At 36.5% G+C, this 17,651-nt stretch overlaps 1 protein-coding gene across 1 annotated transcript in view; it reads right to left on the bottom strand.

Moving 5' to 3' along the window:
- The window catches only part of CTNNA3 (catenin alpha 3), a 1,850,481-nt gene that overhangs the window by 1,390,222 nt on the left and 442,608 nt on the right, over nt 1-17,651 (bottom strand). The window contains exon 6 of the mRNA XM_052639474.1: nt 7,338-7,601. Coding sequence (XP_052495434.1) covers nt 7,338-7,601 — 264 coding nt within the window. The remainder of the gene's footprint in view (nt 1-7,337; nt 7,602-17,651) is intronic.

The raw sequence follows: 17,651 nt of genomic DNA, 5'->3' as shown, positions 1-17,651 counted from the left end.
ATCATTATTTTGGATTATCTGTTTGGTATATCACAAATCTTTATTTCACTATAGTCCACTTCTGGAGTTTGTTCTTTTATTTGGAACATATTTCCCTGTTTTTTTTTCCCCTTAACTATTTTGTTGATTTCTATGTATTAGATAAAATAGCCACCTCTCTAAGTTGAGGGACTGGTCTCAAGTAAAAGACGAACCCCAATAATCAGCCCATCCAGCTAATCTGGATGCGTCTCGAATCTTTGCGCTAGTCTAACTGGAAAAGCGGGAACACTAGCTCTGTCATCAAACCCCTACCAAGAAGAAACCAGTAGCTGGGCTTTACTGCTGGCACCAGCCTTGGAAAGGAGTTGTGGAAAGAGGGTTCAGGAGGGCTCATTCAAAACTGCCACTTTGTTCTCTGGGGACCCCAAGAAACTAGAGAATGTATGGCTGCACTGGCTCCCAGAGGCAGGCAAGTGAGAAACTAGATCTTCAGCTAGTAGTCAGAAAGTCTACTATACTAGATGTGTAATCCAACTCCTTTCAGGAAGGAGATGGTGACTTGGTTATTTCACTGGAATAAGCCAGAAGAAAAGCCATGGAAAGTGCCCACACGCGGGTTCAATGTCCCAGGAGACTAGTGATTGCCTGTCTCATCAGTTCCCAAAGACAGCTGAGTTAGAAGCCAGAATCTGGTCAGCTAGTGGAAAGTTATGTGCATTCTAATCCCTTCCAGGGAGAACTGGAAGGTGGGCTTTATTGCCTGCTCATTCTAAACTGAGCCAATGGTGAGAGCTACATGAATTATTTGCAGACTACCTTTTTGTTCTTTATGCCCGCAAAGGTCTAGCAAACACTGGGCTCCATCAGCTGCCAAATATAGACAAGCTAGTAGACAGTCCTTTTGATAACAGCCAGAAAAGCTGGAGTGCTAGATATGTGGCAAAATCTTTTCTTCTCAAGGAGAAGCTGGGAGAGTCCTCTCAACCGTATGAGGTTGTGTTAAGAATGGAGTTTATGATGAGAGTGGTCTCAGTTTTTCCTGACTCTTGAGGTGGGTACTTTCTTAGTTGACCAGCATGCAGGTATCTCTCAACTCTTTTCTGGATTTCCCTCAGAGGCAACTGATAGATGTGTAGTTGTTTACTCAGTGTGTTTGTGGGTAGAGGGAAAAGTCAGGAGCCTCCTATTCTGCAGTCTTGCAGTTGGTGGTGATGGTTTAGTCATTCAGTCACGTCCTACTCCTTGCAACCCCATGGACTGTAGCCTGCCAGGTTCCTCTGTCCATGGGATTGGGTGGAGTGGGTTGCCACTGCAAGAACGCTGGAATGGGTTGCCATTTCCTTCTCCAGGGGCAATTTTGCTGAGAATAAAGCTAACCCTTTTTTCTTTTTAAAATATTATTTTTGCATTTGGTATTCTTTAGTTTCATTACAATATGTATAAATATGGATTTCTTTCTATATATCTTGCCTGGAAATTATTGGAATTTTTAACTATGGATTTTGTTGTCTTCCATTAGTTCTAGGAAACTCTTAGGATTTGTTTTATACTTTCCTTCTTCTGTATCTTATATCAGATTATTTTAGATCTTGTCACACTATCCTTCATCTTAACTGTTTTTTGAAATACCTTATTTTGGGTCTCTGTGGTGTATTGCAAATAACTTCAAATACATCTTTCAGGTCATTAATTTGCTATCGAATCTCTTGTTTTGCCTAACGAATTTTTCACAATATGTTTGTCATTTTAGATAGTTCTGCCTGATCAATTTTGATAGACTTTTGTTTTTTCATTATACTCCTCATACTTTACTGAGTAAATGAGAAAATAATATTTATTAAGCATACTAATTTACATTTATTATCTTACTATTTCAGTATCTGCAGTGTTTTCAGATCTGATTCTGCAGTTTGCTATTTCTACAAAACTTCATTCATGTATCTTGCTTATTTGTGTGTCTTGTGACAACTTATTTCCCTTGAACTTGGATGAGAATATTTTGTGGACTGACAGTATGGTGCAGAATTTGAGTTTACTTCTGGCAGTTACTTCCATGTATTACCAAAACAGGATCCTTTACATTTTCAGCTGAAGTTTTAGAGGCTACACAGATAATATAAATTTTGACACAAAGTCCAGATAAGAATAGACTAGAAAATTTCCAGGATGTTTTGTATTTTTTTTTTTTTCTGAACCACCTAGGGCCAAATTAAGCCACTCAAGTTTTCCTACTACCTTCTGCTGTAAAGGCTAGTGTTTTTGTTGTTTATCCAGTGAGGTGTTCAAATAAAAGAATTCTCAGATTCTTTTAGCCAAAAGGGTCTCATGTGCCATTTTGGCTAATAGGCTTGTCTTTTGTCCTCAGTTCATGATCTTTCAAAATCCAAGTTACAGGCAATAATGCAAAAGAAATTCCCTGTATTGCCTATCACAATGCAGGTGCTGGCCTGCTAGTTTGGATTTGTGCTCTTAGCACCTGGCTGGCCCCAGGAAATTTCCCTAATTCACCCATCAGATTATCTACATAGGTAAAAATGTTTTGTCTATTATTTTTAGTTCTTCTAGTTCACCATATTCCTAAAACCCAACTGATGTTTTCGTATTAAATCACTTCTAGATGTTACTGATGCCTATTTTTCTTTAGCTCCTAAAACATTAATTTGATTAATAGAGGTCCTGTTTTCTCTCTCAGGTAAAAATGTTAGAATACAAGGTCTACATATCTCAGAATTATTACTCTTAGTAAAAGGCAGCATAGCTTGGCAGTTACATGGAACATAAACTAAGGCAAGAAAGCTACTGGGAAAAGACTTTTTTCTCTTTGGGCTCTCTTATGACAGGAAGGAATCTGAGCAGCATATCATCCAGCTATTTTTCCCTGTGGTTTTCTTCACTATAAATTTGCAGCCCAGTTAAAAGTTAGGCAAAATAGAGTACATACTCCAACAACATACACTACAAGTTGGAGGAAAGTACAAAAACAGGGATAAGGAGAAAATGCTCTTCACTCCAATACTGCAAAATGACAGGCACCATTTCTGTACTCATTATTTCCTTCATTCATTCACTGATATTTACCTAGCATTTACTATGTATACAGCATTGTTCCAGATGTTGGGGACACAACACTGAACAAAGGAATATATGAATGATGACACAAATGAACACATAGAAAGAAGATAAGAATACAAATGACAGTTCTTTGAAAATGGCAGTACTACAAAACTCCTTTGTCATTATCGTCTTTATCACAAGAGAATCTGGATAATTCTGTGGATTATGATTACAAAAGCTGCGTTTTCCTTACACACAAGAGCAAATACACATTAGTAGACTTGAAGTTTCAAAGCAATTTTCACTGGCAAAGTTTCTGACTTAAAATACATTCAAAATTATGTTAATCTACAACTGGACACTTCTCAATTCCCATTCAGTCATAAATGCAGAAATAACACTATAATTTACATTAGCTTTTCCAATAAATTAATCGATTTAGCCTAGACAGTGTTCTAGTTCAACTTCTATTTTCTCCAACAATAAATCTCAGGGTTCATTTCCACAACCAGCTATGGACCAGAATGAAAGATTTAACGAAGCTTCAGCTTGGTAGTTGTTGAGTAAGCACTCTGATACATTTCTACACTATAAACATTTAATGAGACTTACTCCCAAAGAGTATTTACTACATCAATTTATTTCATAGTATTATGTTTGCAGAAGCAAGATAGAGCAAAGGTTATTTTGGATCCTTTTCCAATACCACTTCCTGTAAATAAAGAAAAGTGCAACCATTTAATTTACAAAATCATCTTAAAAGTCTAAATGCTCAATAAATTCTGCTTTATCTAGTTCAGACAGCCTCAGAAGCTATTTGTAATTTGGGTATAAAATGTATATAAAATTGAAGCATTTTTATACCAGCTTTCTGTCCCTAACTTTGACTGGAACTGAATTTCAAAGGTTGTTGAGACAGTATTGGGATTTCTACAATATTTTTGCAATATACTTGAAATTCCACCCTGCCTTGATAAGGGAGTCAGCCACTTATCTTATGAAAAGGAAGTCTCTATCACTATGTGTATGCCCACTCTCATCCAAACTACACACACACACACACACACACACACACACACACACACACACAATTACTTTTCCTTTTCTCCAACCACTGCCATTTCTTGCCTATCACTTTCAACTAAAGCAAGAAAAGAGGAGTCCCTGAAGGAAGACAACTTCAAAATCTTCTGCCTTCTTCTATAATCCTAATATAGAAAAAAGTGTCTGAGATAAACTCGACCTCTTACACAAGCATCCCCTGACACAATTTAGTTTAGTACTATGAAAAATGTGATACACAATCCTATCTGTCCACTCTTGCAAATTTCACCTCACTATTCTAGGCACTCCCCATATATAGACTATTTCTACTTAAGTAACACAGGTACCCAGAAAATAAATTTTCAATAAAAAGTTATGCCATCTTTGGGGCTAAGTTACATTTATAACTTTTCTGATGGCTCCAAAAAACAAAGAATTGTATAATATATTTTGTTGAATTTTAATTAAGCACATTAATATCTACTTGTGAGAATTCAGTATAACACTGAAGTTAGAAATATCTTCCAAAGTCAGACAGGCTAGATCCTGATTACTACCACTCACTAGCCTTCTGATTTGAAAAAGCCTTATATAAATCTGTTTTATTTTCTGTAAAACAATAACACCACCAACAACAAAAAAAAAAACCACTTCTATGGTTTGTTGTTATTTAGTGGGTAAGTTGAGTCCAACCCTTTGTAACCCCATGGACTGTAGCCTGCCAGCTCCTCTGTTCATAGGATTTTCCAGGCAAGAATACTGAAATTGGTTGCCATCTCCTTCCCCAGGAGATCTTCTTGACCTAGGGAGTGAACCCACATCTCCTACATTGCAGGAAGATTCTTTACCACTAAGCCACCTGGGAAGCCCCCACTTATAATGGACACTTGTAACAAGTGATAATTATGTTAGATGTTTAGCTATCAAAAAATGCTACATATTGTTCCATGGGAGTTCTAATGTTCTGCTAGTGTCACTGGTATAAAATTAGTTAAAAACATAATCTTGCCTACAGGGTATTTTTCAATCTTATTGTGAAGACAAAACACTCACCTAATAGACAAGTTTACCAAGTACTCATTACACAGGGCAAACATTTAGATGATTGGGTATTATTAAAGAACCATCACTATTTTTCCACCTAATCTAGACAAAGAGGTCCTAAAATTTTCACATAAATGGTAATAATTGGGAACTTAATAGATTATTTCATTGATGCCAATAATTAGGAATTTAATAATATTAGATTAGAAATGAAAATGCCTGTTTAAGATGTGTGACTAAAGTTAAAGCATATGGAAAGGTTATTTTAAACTTAAATGAATTATATATCAAATAAGTTTATTGTGAAAGTAATAATGTTAAGAACAACACAAGAATTAGAGGCTGTGTGCTTTTTTTAAGTTATCAGTAAAACTTTAATAATTTTAATTGTGCTTTATTTTTTTTTTCATTATGGAAGTATCTGCTGCCAAATAGTCACCTCTGCCCCTAATAATGAAAGCTAAAATCTACTGAGAACTCACTGTATGCCAGTCACTGCTATGAGCATTTTTACATGTATTATTATTCACTGAGTCTGACAACACTAAGATATAGGTCCAATTATTATTATTTTCAATTTATAGGTGAGAAAATTAGAAAATTAAGAGTTGAATAAAATAGCTTACTTAAGATTGCATGGGGAGCAACCACCACAGCTGGGATAGGAACCCAGGCATTTGGTCTCCTGAACACTTATCTTTAAGCATTATATAGAATTGTCTTCCATTAAACAAGTACATATCTGACTTGGATATCCAATGATCTTTGACATATACTGGAATGTCTGAGAAATAGCTCAACATTTTGAAAACTAAGTTGCTGATCTTCCTCTCAAAACTGACTTCACCCATTTCTTCCCCATCATAGTCAATAAAAAGCCATGCAATTGCTCAAGCCAAAAAGTAAACAAACAACAACGAAAACTTTGTTATTATCTGTGGTACGAACAGAGATGTACTGCCCATGTCTCCCTTCCAGGTAGGACTTGCTGCCTAGCTGTGGAGAGTAAGACCAACAAATGCTCCTGGCTGTCAGTTTCTTCAGGATCTGCCCCAACTGCAGAGAGGTTATCCCCACTCCCCATGTCTGCGGGTCAAACCCTTTCCAGGGCAGGGTGACCTGCCTCCAGCGACTGAAAGAGGCCCGACTATTTTTGCCCAACAAGATACACTTGAGGTTAAGACGCTCGTCAGAGCGCCCTGCTCACTGGTTCAACTTTGGAGGTCCAGCTCACAGGTAGACTTCTTCCTCTACTCAGTCCTGCTCCCTTCCTCTTCCTTCATAGACGTTAATTCCTAACACCTTGTATCCCAGACTCTGTCTAGTGTGTGCTTCTAGAGGATCTGAACTGCAACACCAGCCATGACTCGGCCCTTTCTCTCACACCCTACAAATAATTTGAATTGTCAAATCCAGCTGGCTCTTCTTACAAAATTTAGCTCTAATAGTCACTAGCCACCCTAGTCCAGACTAAAATGTAAAGAGGTCATGAGAGCAGTGCTCAATTATACCCCAAGCAGAAAGAACAGTTCAATAATAAGTACTCATGGAATGAATAAATTCTATATTTCATAAACTGATCTATGTAAAATAAAGTCATGTCAATATAATTAACAATCACAATTTAAATTCATTGACATCCTTGGAAGAGATGTAAAGGCATCAGAAGTCTACTGATAGAATGTGGCTGTTGTTTAGTCACTCAGTCATGTCGCCTCTTTTGCGACCCCATGGACTGTACTCCTCCAGGCTCTTCTGTCCAAGGAATTTCCCAAGCAAGAATACTGGAATGGGTTGGCATTTCCTACTTCAGAGGATCTTCTCGACCCAGGGATTGAACCTATGTCTCCTGCATTGCAGGCAGATTCTTTACCACTGAGCCACCCAGGAAACCCACTGGTAGAATGCTGCTGCTGCTGCTAAGTCTCTTCAGTTGTGTCCAACTCTGTGTGACCCCATAGACGGCAGCCCACTAGGCTCCTCGGTCCACAGGATTCTCTAGGCAAGAATACTGGAGTGGGTTGCCATTTCCTTCTCCTTACTGGTAGAATATCTACCTGCTAATCAACTCATTGGAAAACACAATGATTGAGACTGAGTAGGATTTTTATTTACTCATACTCTGAACTTCAACCCAAGCATCTTAAAACACACACATTTAATTATTTTCTTACTGGTATATCAAATCACATTTTAATTTTCTCTCAACTTACCTCAAGCTCATCAAGAGCACTGCCCAGTGTTGCTGCCTGAGGCTCTGGTGGGGCTAACATGTTCTGGATGCCCTGTGAAGCATTTGAAATTACATTGAGGGCATTCTGAATTTCTCCGCAAACGGTGTCCTTGCTAGCTTTAAGGGATGCAACATCAGAATGTTCCAAACAAGCTGAACAAATTGAATGCAGTATGGGGGAGTTCTCCTTCAGTGAGGCCCGGGCACCTGCAATTTCATCCCTCTGTATTGGGGATTTTAGGTCCTGAGGAGAGAAATGAAAAGAGAGGTTATGGAAGAAAGATTTATACAAAGAAGCTCCATTTTTCTGCCAATGTAAACAAAAACATAATAGATCCTAGGAAGTCATAACCATAAGTTAAACTTAAGGGCATAAATTATTTCTACACTCTTGAATCTGTTAAAAGTTATATAAAGCTGAGCCAATTAGCAAATAAAGGTCACAATTGTGCAGATGTGCAATTACTAACTTTTACGTGTGTCAATCATATAGTTATGTCAGAAAAGCATTCCCATTATTAACTGTATTATAAGAGAGCTTCAGTTCCAAGGATGCTGATTACCTATTTGCACACACATGATGATTCCATTTAATGTTTTTGTTAAAACTAAACCAGTTAAGAATGCTAAATTAAACCTCCCACCATTCAGCTATCTTTCATTCTTTTTCAGAAATACTTGCTAATAAATTAATCTTGGATGTTTCTTTCTTCAACATTTATTCAACATATAGTTATTGAGCATTTAGTATACGCTAGCCCTTGTGCTTAGATGTCAAGTGCACAGAAGGGAACAACCCTATAGGGACCTTGTTCCCCTGAGGCTTATATTCTTGTTTGAGGGAAAGGGGACCGAAAGCAAATGATAAACTATGTAAACAAATACATAAGACAATCTCAGGTAATGACAAATTCTATCAAGAAAACACAAAGGTGAGTGTCAGCAACTGATGAGAAGAGAAGCTGGTTTAGCTTGGGTGGTCAGAGGAGAGAATTCCTCAGAGAGGACATTTGCAATAAATATAAATAAAAACCATTTCAAACAGTGGGAGGAGAGGAAAGAGAAAGTCTCATGTAAGTGATAGTGGATCAAAACCAGCTCAAACCTACAGGAAAAATCTCTGGCAAGTACTATATTAGCCAAGAGATGAACATTAACATCATCAATGATGTCACAAGGATATCGGGTGATTCCTGATATATTGCGACAAGATGAGTACTTCACCTGCCCGGAATTCTCTCCAAAGCCCATAGTCTCAATCTAATCATGAAAAAACAGCAGCAAACAAAACCAGACTGGGGAAAATCCTACATGATATCTGAACAGTATTCCTTTATCAAGGTCACAGAAAACAAAGGGACTGACTGATGAACTATCACAGAGCAGAGGAAGCTGGAGAGACATGACAACTGAATGCAACATAGAGCCCTGGATCAGATCCTGGAGCAGAAAGAAGACATCAATGGAAAAATTAATGAATTCCAAAGAAAGTCCAGAGTTCAGTTAACAGTAATGTATCAATGTTTGCTCATTGTGGCAAATGTAAGACATTAACAGTGGAGGAAATCAGAAGAGTAGATCAGAAATTTCTGTATTATCTTTGCAACTTTCCCAGAAATCTAAAATTATTAATATAAAATAAAAAGCGTACTTTAAAGAAAACTAACTGAAGTGAACTGAACAATAATTTATGCATTCCACACATAATATCTCATGTAATACTTATAAAAACTCATGGCACATATTACTCCTCTTTTTAAAAATGAGAAAACTGGCTTCCTGCAAGAGTGATGTCTCCAGGATCTTACGCATTAACTTTCCATGATTTGTTGCACAGTGATTTGTATTTATTGCCTCAAATGTAGTAATACCTTTAAAAAGTTTGGAAACTCAGAATTAGGGGTAGAAAAAATCATAAATGATACATTTAATTTTTATCTGACATACCCCCAAATTTTATCTTTCAGAAAGTTAGGTATGGGATGGGTCCCTGGGCCAACTGACTGAGCTAAATGTAGCATTTCTTGCATTGTAACACAAGTCAGTCTGACTGCTAAGACATGATCTTAACAGCTTCTTGCAGGGAAAGGATTTCTCTCACTTGCTATTATACAAGAATGAGGACTTGTGTTATACAATGGCTTACAGTTTATAAAGTGTTTCTGGATAGTATCTCACTGATCATCACAACACCCCTTGAGGCAGTTAGGCTGGTGTTAGCAGCCCCATTTTAACTAAACAGGTATTTATTATCAGGAGATTAAAAAGCTGGCAGAAGAGCTGAGAGGTAAACTTAAATCTTCTGATTGCAAACCCCATGACTAATTCACAAGACTCTGCTACCTTTGAATAATGCTGCCTGAGGCTAATCAATGGCTGCACTACTATACTTTCAGCTCCTTCCTTTCTGAAAATAAAGGCTGTCTGCTACTTCAGGTGGGCTTTGAGAGAGATTAACTTTGTTACAAGAGGCGGGGAGGACAGTTAGAAGTAGCTGTCAACTCAGTGTTCATACTCATGAATTACCCCAGAAAAGACACTGCATGACTTTCTTGACTTGCTGTGATCTCCCCTCTAGATTTCTGGTCTGGGTTCTAGTTTCAGGTCTGTCGTTAGTACTCCAAGCTGGGCAAGTCTACTTTTTAGTGTATGTGTTTCCACCTGTAAAAATGAGGATAATTGTACTCCTGCCAGCCCGGTAAGGGGATTCAGTAAGTAGCATAACAGAATTGGAATATGCTTGTAAAGTAGTAGAGAATTACAGAAAAAGTTCAAAAATATTTTATTCCTAAAACTTATCAAACTTGGGGCACTGTTTTAATGCTGTAATAGTCTTAGTGATTTTCATATTCCCAACAGTTTGGTACAACTGTGTGTGTGTGTGTGTGTGTGTGTGCTCAGTCATTCAGTCCTGTCCAGTCATTTGCAACCCCAAGAACTGTAGTCTGCCGGGTTCCTCTGTCTAAGGAACTTTCTGCAAGAATACTGGAGTCGGTTGCATTTCCTACTCCAGGGAATCTTCCCAACCCAGGGATTGAACCCTTGCTTCTCCTACATTTGCAGGTGGATTCTTTATCCACCTTTCTCTCAATGTGACTTTGAGGAAAAATAATTTAATGTTTAAAAAGGATGTACACTCCTCCAAGGAATAATGACACTACGTATAAATATTCAGAAAGAACGAAGAAAATTCTCTGCATATTACAGTATAGCTATAACTAGATAACTTCCTCTGAAATGACCTACACATTATACTTCTCTATTTAGAATGACAAGGTCAATGTTTAGGTAGTTTCTGGAAGATGAAAGTCGGTGAACATGTATTATTACAAAGAAAGATAAAGTTAAAACATTATTCCTTTTACTCTGATAGTAGCTATATATATATATTACTGTTAATATATTACTGTTAATTGTGCTAACCTTTATGCTCTAGAAACTTTGCAGTTTTAAAAATTGTAATATATTTTAGCTTTTGAGCCTATACTTTGTTATCTCTGCCCAAAGCAATTTCAGAATTCTTTTTTTTTTTTTTTGAGACTTTCCTTTGTTTATTGTTTTTCTGTGAAATTTATTTTTTTATTTTACTTTATTTTACTTTACAATACTGTATTGGTTTTGCCATAGAATTCTTAATCAGCACTGATAGCCTAAATAACAAGCCAACAAAGCTTGTGAGAAAGGTTCAGTGAATGTAACAAAAATATCATATTATGGCAGCAGGTGGGAAAAGAAGGCAGGTTACAGAGTTTAAGAAAGAAAAATTGAGAAGACAAGGTTATTTCTCCTAAAAGACATCCCAAAGGATAAATTTAATGTAGTAAATAATCACACAAATAAAAGGACAGCTAACGAATGTCACACTTCTAAACAAAACTTGTAGTTCTTTGGTTTTAACGATCACATGAAAGGTTCATAAGTTGTCTATTTATACTTAAATTTAAAACCAGGTCAAAATAGGAATTAAATGGTAGGGTCAATTAGGGATTTCTCTGGATGAAGAACTGTAAAGAACTGCATCTTGAGGACTGGTACTTATTTAATATCTTTTTTAATGCTCCAGAAGAAAAAGCTTACATGAGATTTCCAAGTTAAGGAGACATTAAATGCTTCCAGCTGATGAAGAAATACACAGATGGGACTTAAAAAGAAGATCTTACAAGTCTGTGCAAGTGGGTAGAGAAGCAACATATGAGTTTTAACCCTGGCAAGAGAACAAAATATATTTAGGGATTTTAAAGATCATAAAGTATAAAAACGGAGGGCTCTAAGCTATCAGTTAATTAATTCAACTGTTCATTCAACAGTATTGTTGAGCCCCCCCCCCCAATACATATCAGGCAGTGTGCTAAATGTTAAGCAAGCAAGATAAAGCGCTTACAGATCAGAAGGGGAAAACAAAAAATTTACATGGGAGTTAAACTAGAGTTATTGATAGCATAGAGGAAAGTTCTTCAGCTTGAGGGGAACTGAAGAAAATTTGTCAGAGGAGATGGCTCTTAAACAGTGAGTAAAAATTATTCCTGTGAACAGTGTGGAGAAAACAGCATGTGCAAAGGCCTGAGGCATAACAGAGCAAGGAGCATGCATGCTTCTGCAAGTAGCACTACAGGTATAGGGACGCTGAGCAAGAATGGCGATGAATCCCTCTAGAAAGGCAAGCAGATGCCATTCTAAACAACTGTGAGTGCAACAAGCTCAGATGTGGGTTCTTCAAAGATTGCTCTAGCAGTGACCATTTAGGGACCAGAGAGAATGAAATTTCAGTCGGGGAGACCGGGTAGTAATGCAAGCAAGAGACAATGAGGGCCTAAATGCTGAACACTATTGCTAGCCTGTAGTAGGATGGGTCCAGAAATATTTATGAGGGAAAAATGGTAAGACTTTGTGATACTTAGATGGGGAAGAGGAATGGAGGGATCTAGAAGCATCTAGAAAATTATTTTAACCATTGTGTGCCTCAGGATCCATTCACTAAGATGGAGAATATGGGATGAATAATGCATTTGAAAGAGTAAGGTGTTTTCTGCCAAATGTGAGATGCCAGCATAATATCCAAATAAAAATATACTATACATGGATTGAGAATTGAACAAGAAATAGAGATCTGTGAATCAGTTGCTTATAGCTGGGAGCTAAAGTCATGTGTGTGTGGAAGTTACAGGGCCTTCACCAGGATAAATGTTACAAAAAGGAAAACCTGGGAGTAATCATAAGTTGTTTCTTGAAGATATAAAACTGAAGTTTTCTGTGCTAGCCCCAAAAGCTAAATATGTATTGTAAATTAACAGAAAGGAGACCAAAAGATATTGAAATCTCAAAAATAACAAAGAAGCAAGCAAAAACACATCCATATCTTAGAGTTTAGGGCCCCCAATACTGTGGATAATTATGGTCACTATATTCTAAAAAAAGAATTAAAAATTTAAAAAAGAGCAACTTGGAAGACTGTATGACTTTTGTATGAGGGAGCTAAAAATATAGGGTCTGTTTGCTTCATTGGAGGTTAATTACTTTACAATATTGTATTGGTTTTGCCATACATCAACATGAATCTGCCACAGGTATACACGTGTTCCCCATCCTGAACCCCCCTCCCACCACCCTCCCCGTACCATCCCTCTGGGTCATCTCAGTGCACCAGCCCCAAGCATCCAGTATCATGCATCAAACCTGGACTGGTGATTCGTTTCGTATATGATATTATACGTGTTTCAATGCCATTCTCCCAAATCATCCCACCCTCGCCCTCTCCCACAGAGTCCAAAAGACGGTTATATACATCTGTGTCTCTTTTGCTGTCTTGCATACAGGGTTATCATTACCCATGATTTTTTAACAGTATGCTGCTGCTGCTGCAGCTAAGTCGCTTCAGTCGTGTCCAACTCTGTGTGACCCCATAGACAGCAGTCCACCAGGCTCCCCCGTCCCTGGGATTCTCCAGGCAAGAACACTGGAGTGGGTTGCCATTTCCTTCTCCAATACGTGAAAGTGAAGTCGTTCAGTCATGTCCGACTCTTAGTGACCCCATGGACGGCAGCCCACCAGGCTCCTCCATCCATGGAATTTTCCAGGTAAGAGTGCTGGAATGGGGTATAACAGTACAGAAATTATAAATGAACTTTACAAGTTGTTGATGACCTTCTTTACTAAATATAGAAACAACAGATCAAGGAAGAAGCATTTTAGATTCTAGTGAAATCAATTAAAAATACATCTATTCATATTGCTGTCTCCCTCACTTCATTACACTTCCCTTGAATGAAAGTACATAGCTTACTTATTTTTTAATCCATTATCTAGCAGTACATGGCACATATAAGGATCTTAATCATTTTTGAAGAAACAAATAGAAAAATAAGAAATAATAAAGAGGAAGTTATACTCAGAAAGGGTAAGAAACTTGGGATATGACTATTTCAGGAAAACAAATATATGGAAAGAGAGTCTAGACAAACTTGCACATGATAATTCTACAAAAAGCTAAAGAGTACAATTAAATGATATTTATCTTTACATCAAATTTTAGTGAAATCACTGATACAACTGCTTTGGAAAACTGATAGTGTCTAGTAAAGTTTAATACATATGTACATTCCCACAAGCCAACTTTGTTCCACTCCTGGGAGAAGATACACATTTATGGAAATATTTTCATGTTCACTAAAAGTCATATAAAATTGTTCATAGAAATACTCTTCATATAGACCCAAGTTAGGAGCAACCCAAAGTGATAAGAATGAATAAAACGCAGTTACATGCCACAATATAAAATATGGAATGAAAATACCAGATATAAAAGAGACATATTAATATTATTTGAGTCTGTCTATATAAAGTTCAAACTCAGCAAAGCTAATCTATAATTTTAGAAATCAGTATAGTGTTTATTTTTTCAGCGTGATTAGAGACTAGAAAGGGGCATAAGGGATCATTTGAATTCTGGCAATTCTCAGTGTCTTGCTCTGGGTACTTGTTACCTTGGAGGTGGTATGTTTAGCTTGAAAAATTAATTGACCTGTATGTATATAAGCTATACATTTCATGAATGCATATTATACTTCAATTTTAAAAATTTATATCAAAACTCATGCAAAACAAAAGTGTAACTAAAGCCAAGCAGATATTCACTGGTATAAAAAGCTATATAGACCTCTTATGTTACATTTCCCATGCTATTATGGGAAGGATGAAAAAGTTGGATATGAAATACATTTGTAAATATCATCTACCCATTTAAGGACTTCCATTTAAAAAAGAAAAAAATCTAAATGGTTCAAAAATAAGAAGGGAAAGTTCCTATAACTTGGCCATCAGAAAGGGCAAAGCTAAAGGATTTTCACAGCAATTGATTCCATACACCCTTGAACAAACTCACATTTCAAAGAATCAGAGAAAACTTCCTTACTAAGCTACATCCCTGCCTAAGTGGAATAGCTCAGCAGATACCCTGCTCAACAAAGCAGAACTACATGCAAATTATTTTTTCTTTTCCAGGTGTTTAAATGAAATTTCTGGAGCTGACACAACCACTCTGGTGGTAGAGGGATGGGAGCTCATAAAGAGCAGTTTTGTTTTCTTAAGACTAAGAGATATACAGCAGAAAAGTCAAATGGGTACTTTGCTATTTGGATTCCACTCTTGGTTGGCTTTTATCCCATCTTCTTTCTGCCAAGATGCTGGCTACTAACTGCTTCACTGGACTGGGCACCTTCATGTTCTATTAGAAATCAAAATGGTGCAAACATCTGCTAATTTAAGTGTTTTTCCCCAACATAAATTAGGAAGTGGATACTTAGCGTTAACTGAGCTGAGGGATATAAAATGGTGAAATAAGAACAGACTGCAGAGATAAAAAGAAGGTTCTGAGGAAAAAATAAAGATTAAAAAAATGGAAGATTTTACAATCAAAATATTATTAAGCAGCAGAGAAAGACCTTCACTGATTTTCTATTCTTATTTCTCATTTTCTATTTCGTGTTAATAGAATAAAACCAATGAAGAAGAAAATAAAAGAATTCTTCAAATTCAAATAGAAAACTGAGAAACTTATAATGATCATATTGAAATATCCCCAAGGTATGTACTCTGAGCCTTAATGCATACCTTGAGTAGTTGAAATACACCAAAGTGAATATTAAAACTCCAAAGAAACCTCCTAGGAAACCAATATTACTAAATTCTGATGCAGACTATTGTGTCAGTTAAGAAAATGTATATATAAAGTTCAGAAATACACTGCATTCATTTTCTATCCATCTGAAAGAAATATAGTATGCATTAATCTACTATTTGTCTCAAATTTATATCTAAAAATAAATATTATCTGAAGTCATCTATCATATGATTATAGTAAAAGGGATAAGCAGAAAAGCATAATGAGCTATTTCAATAAGATCCACTTGCTGTGCTTCATGCTTCCCTTCCATTTGTGTGTATACTTTATCACTTAATCTAATAAAAATTCAAATATCCACAAGTCAGAAAACTTTTCCCATATAGATAATTAGTACCTTTGAGAGTTATCTTGAATTTTAATATCTAGTCAAGGATCAATAATTATCATTATCTTTATAATTCCTTATATAAGTTTCTGTAGCTCACTTGAGAGAAATAAATCATGGCTTTCCAAATATTCTGGTGCACATCAGAAAATGAATAGAGTTACTTAGTATAAATGGGATCCAAGCCCAGGGACATTGATGCAACTTCTTAGCTAATAATACTTCACATTCATGGAGTGGTTTATCCTGCTTAATATGTTTCCAGTTATTCTTTCACAAAGAATACCTTGAGAAGATATAAAAAGTACTATTATTTTTTAAATTAAGAAATGTGGTATTACTGATTGTTTCTAGTAAACCCAACATTTATTAAATAGCTGTAATGCTTCCTACAGGGAAACACTATTTTCTCTCATTTAATGGCCCAGTTATGAGTAAGATCCAGGATTGGCTCCTATATTAACGCTCTTTCTACCCAACACTATTTTTTTTTTGTTATTGTCAGTAGCTTCATTATCTCTCACAAAGTCTGTCTAAGGGCAGACTGTAGGTTCTGTAGTGGCCCAAAAGAAAATACACATTTTAGGCATTCCTTCCTAACAAATAATTGTCACACCTAAATACAACTCAAATAACAAACTTATTCCTTAACTCAGTTTTAGAATAAGGCTGATAAGAAAACCTCAGGCCAAAATTGTAACACTATAAATTAAACTGTGATTGATAAGGTGATTTATTTTGCCCAAAACATATTTGAAGAAAGAGTAAAAGTATCTTCTTGACCTTTTTAATCTATCTTTGATAAAGGAAAAACTCTAACTAAACATAGCAACTTAGTAACAATAGCTTAATGGTTGCTTTTCCCAGAGGTTAAAAAAAAAAAAAAAAAAAAACCTGTTTGGCTTTTTAGTTTAATTCAGCAGGCCTGAAACACCTGCTACAAGGTATGACTGCAAAGCTGAATCTATAAACTCAGGTGCTTATTTTAAGTGTGAAGCATGAATAGCCCAGATGTCAGTCAATGGAAGGTGGTGAAGCTCTCATACACTAGCGAGTATCTAGCCCATTTAAAAACCATTCAAATCCAATTGGCCAAACAAACAACAACAACAAAATATCTGACCTCTACTCTGAAATTCTAGCACAGATGCTTGTGTAAACCTTATGAATGCAGCCTCCATGGTTTATATTTACACCATTCGTGTATCTGACCTTGGAAGAGATTGGAAAGACGGATAATACATATCCCTGGGCCTGAGGAGTTTACCAAACATGAGGTGAGGCAAATACTGAGCAACTCCAAGGCAGGAAGTCTGTCTCATAATGAAAACAGCATGAGTTTTGAGGTTACAATTCCAACACAAAAACATTCCAATAGCAGGAGATTTTGATTGTCATAACTAACCGTACTTCAGCTACAATGTGGGGATGATAATTCCTACCTTCCAAGGTATTCATGAGGTTACCTAATTTAATGTGAAATATTTTCCAGAATCTTCTTATATGACCTCTCTCTGTGGCAAACTCTATGGCAAACTATTGGCCATATTCCCTCCTTAAACGTTTCTCTTCTGTCCTCTTAGATGACAATGAATACTAATTTTAGGTTGGCAGGAAGTGACCTCTCTACTGAGCTCCAGCAGGATAATTCAAGTTGGATCTCAAAATAAACATGTCCAAAACTGAACCCATTGCTTTTCTTATGCACACTCCCAAATATATTTCTCCTTCAACATTCTCAGACTGAAGCGCCCCAATTCCCAACTTACTAACAATAAACTTAAGGAGTA

Source organism: Budorcas taxicolor, chromosome 5 (assembly GCF_023091745.1).
Source record: "Budorcas taxicolor isolate Tak-1 chromosome 5, Takin1.1, whole genome shotgun sequence".
In the NCBI taxonomy this organism is placed as follows: Eukaryota; Metazoa; Chordata; class Mammalia; order Artiodactyla; family Bovidae; genus Budorcas; species Budorcas taxicolor.
This window is presented reverse-complemented; position numbering and strand designations above follow the sequence as displayed.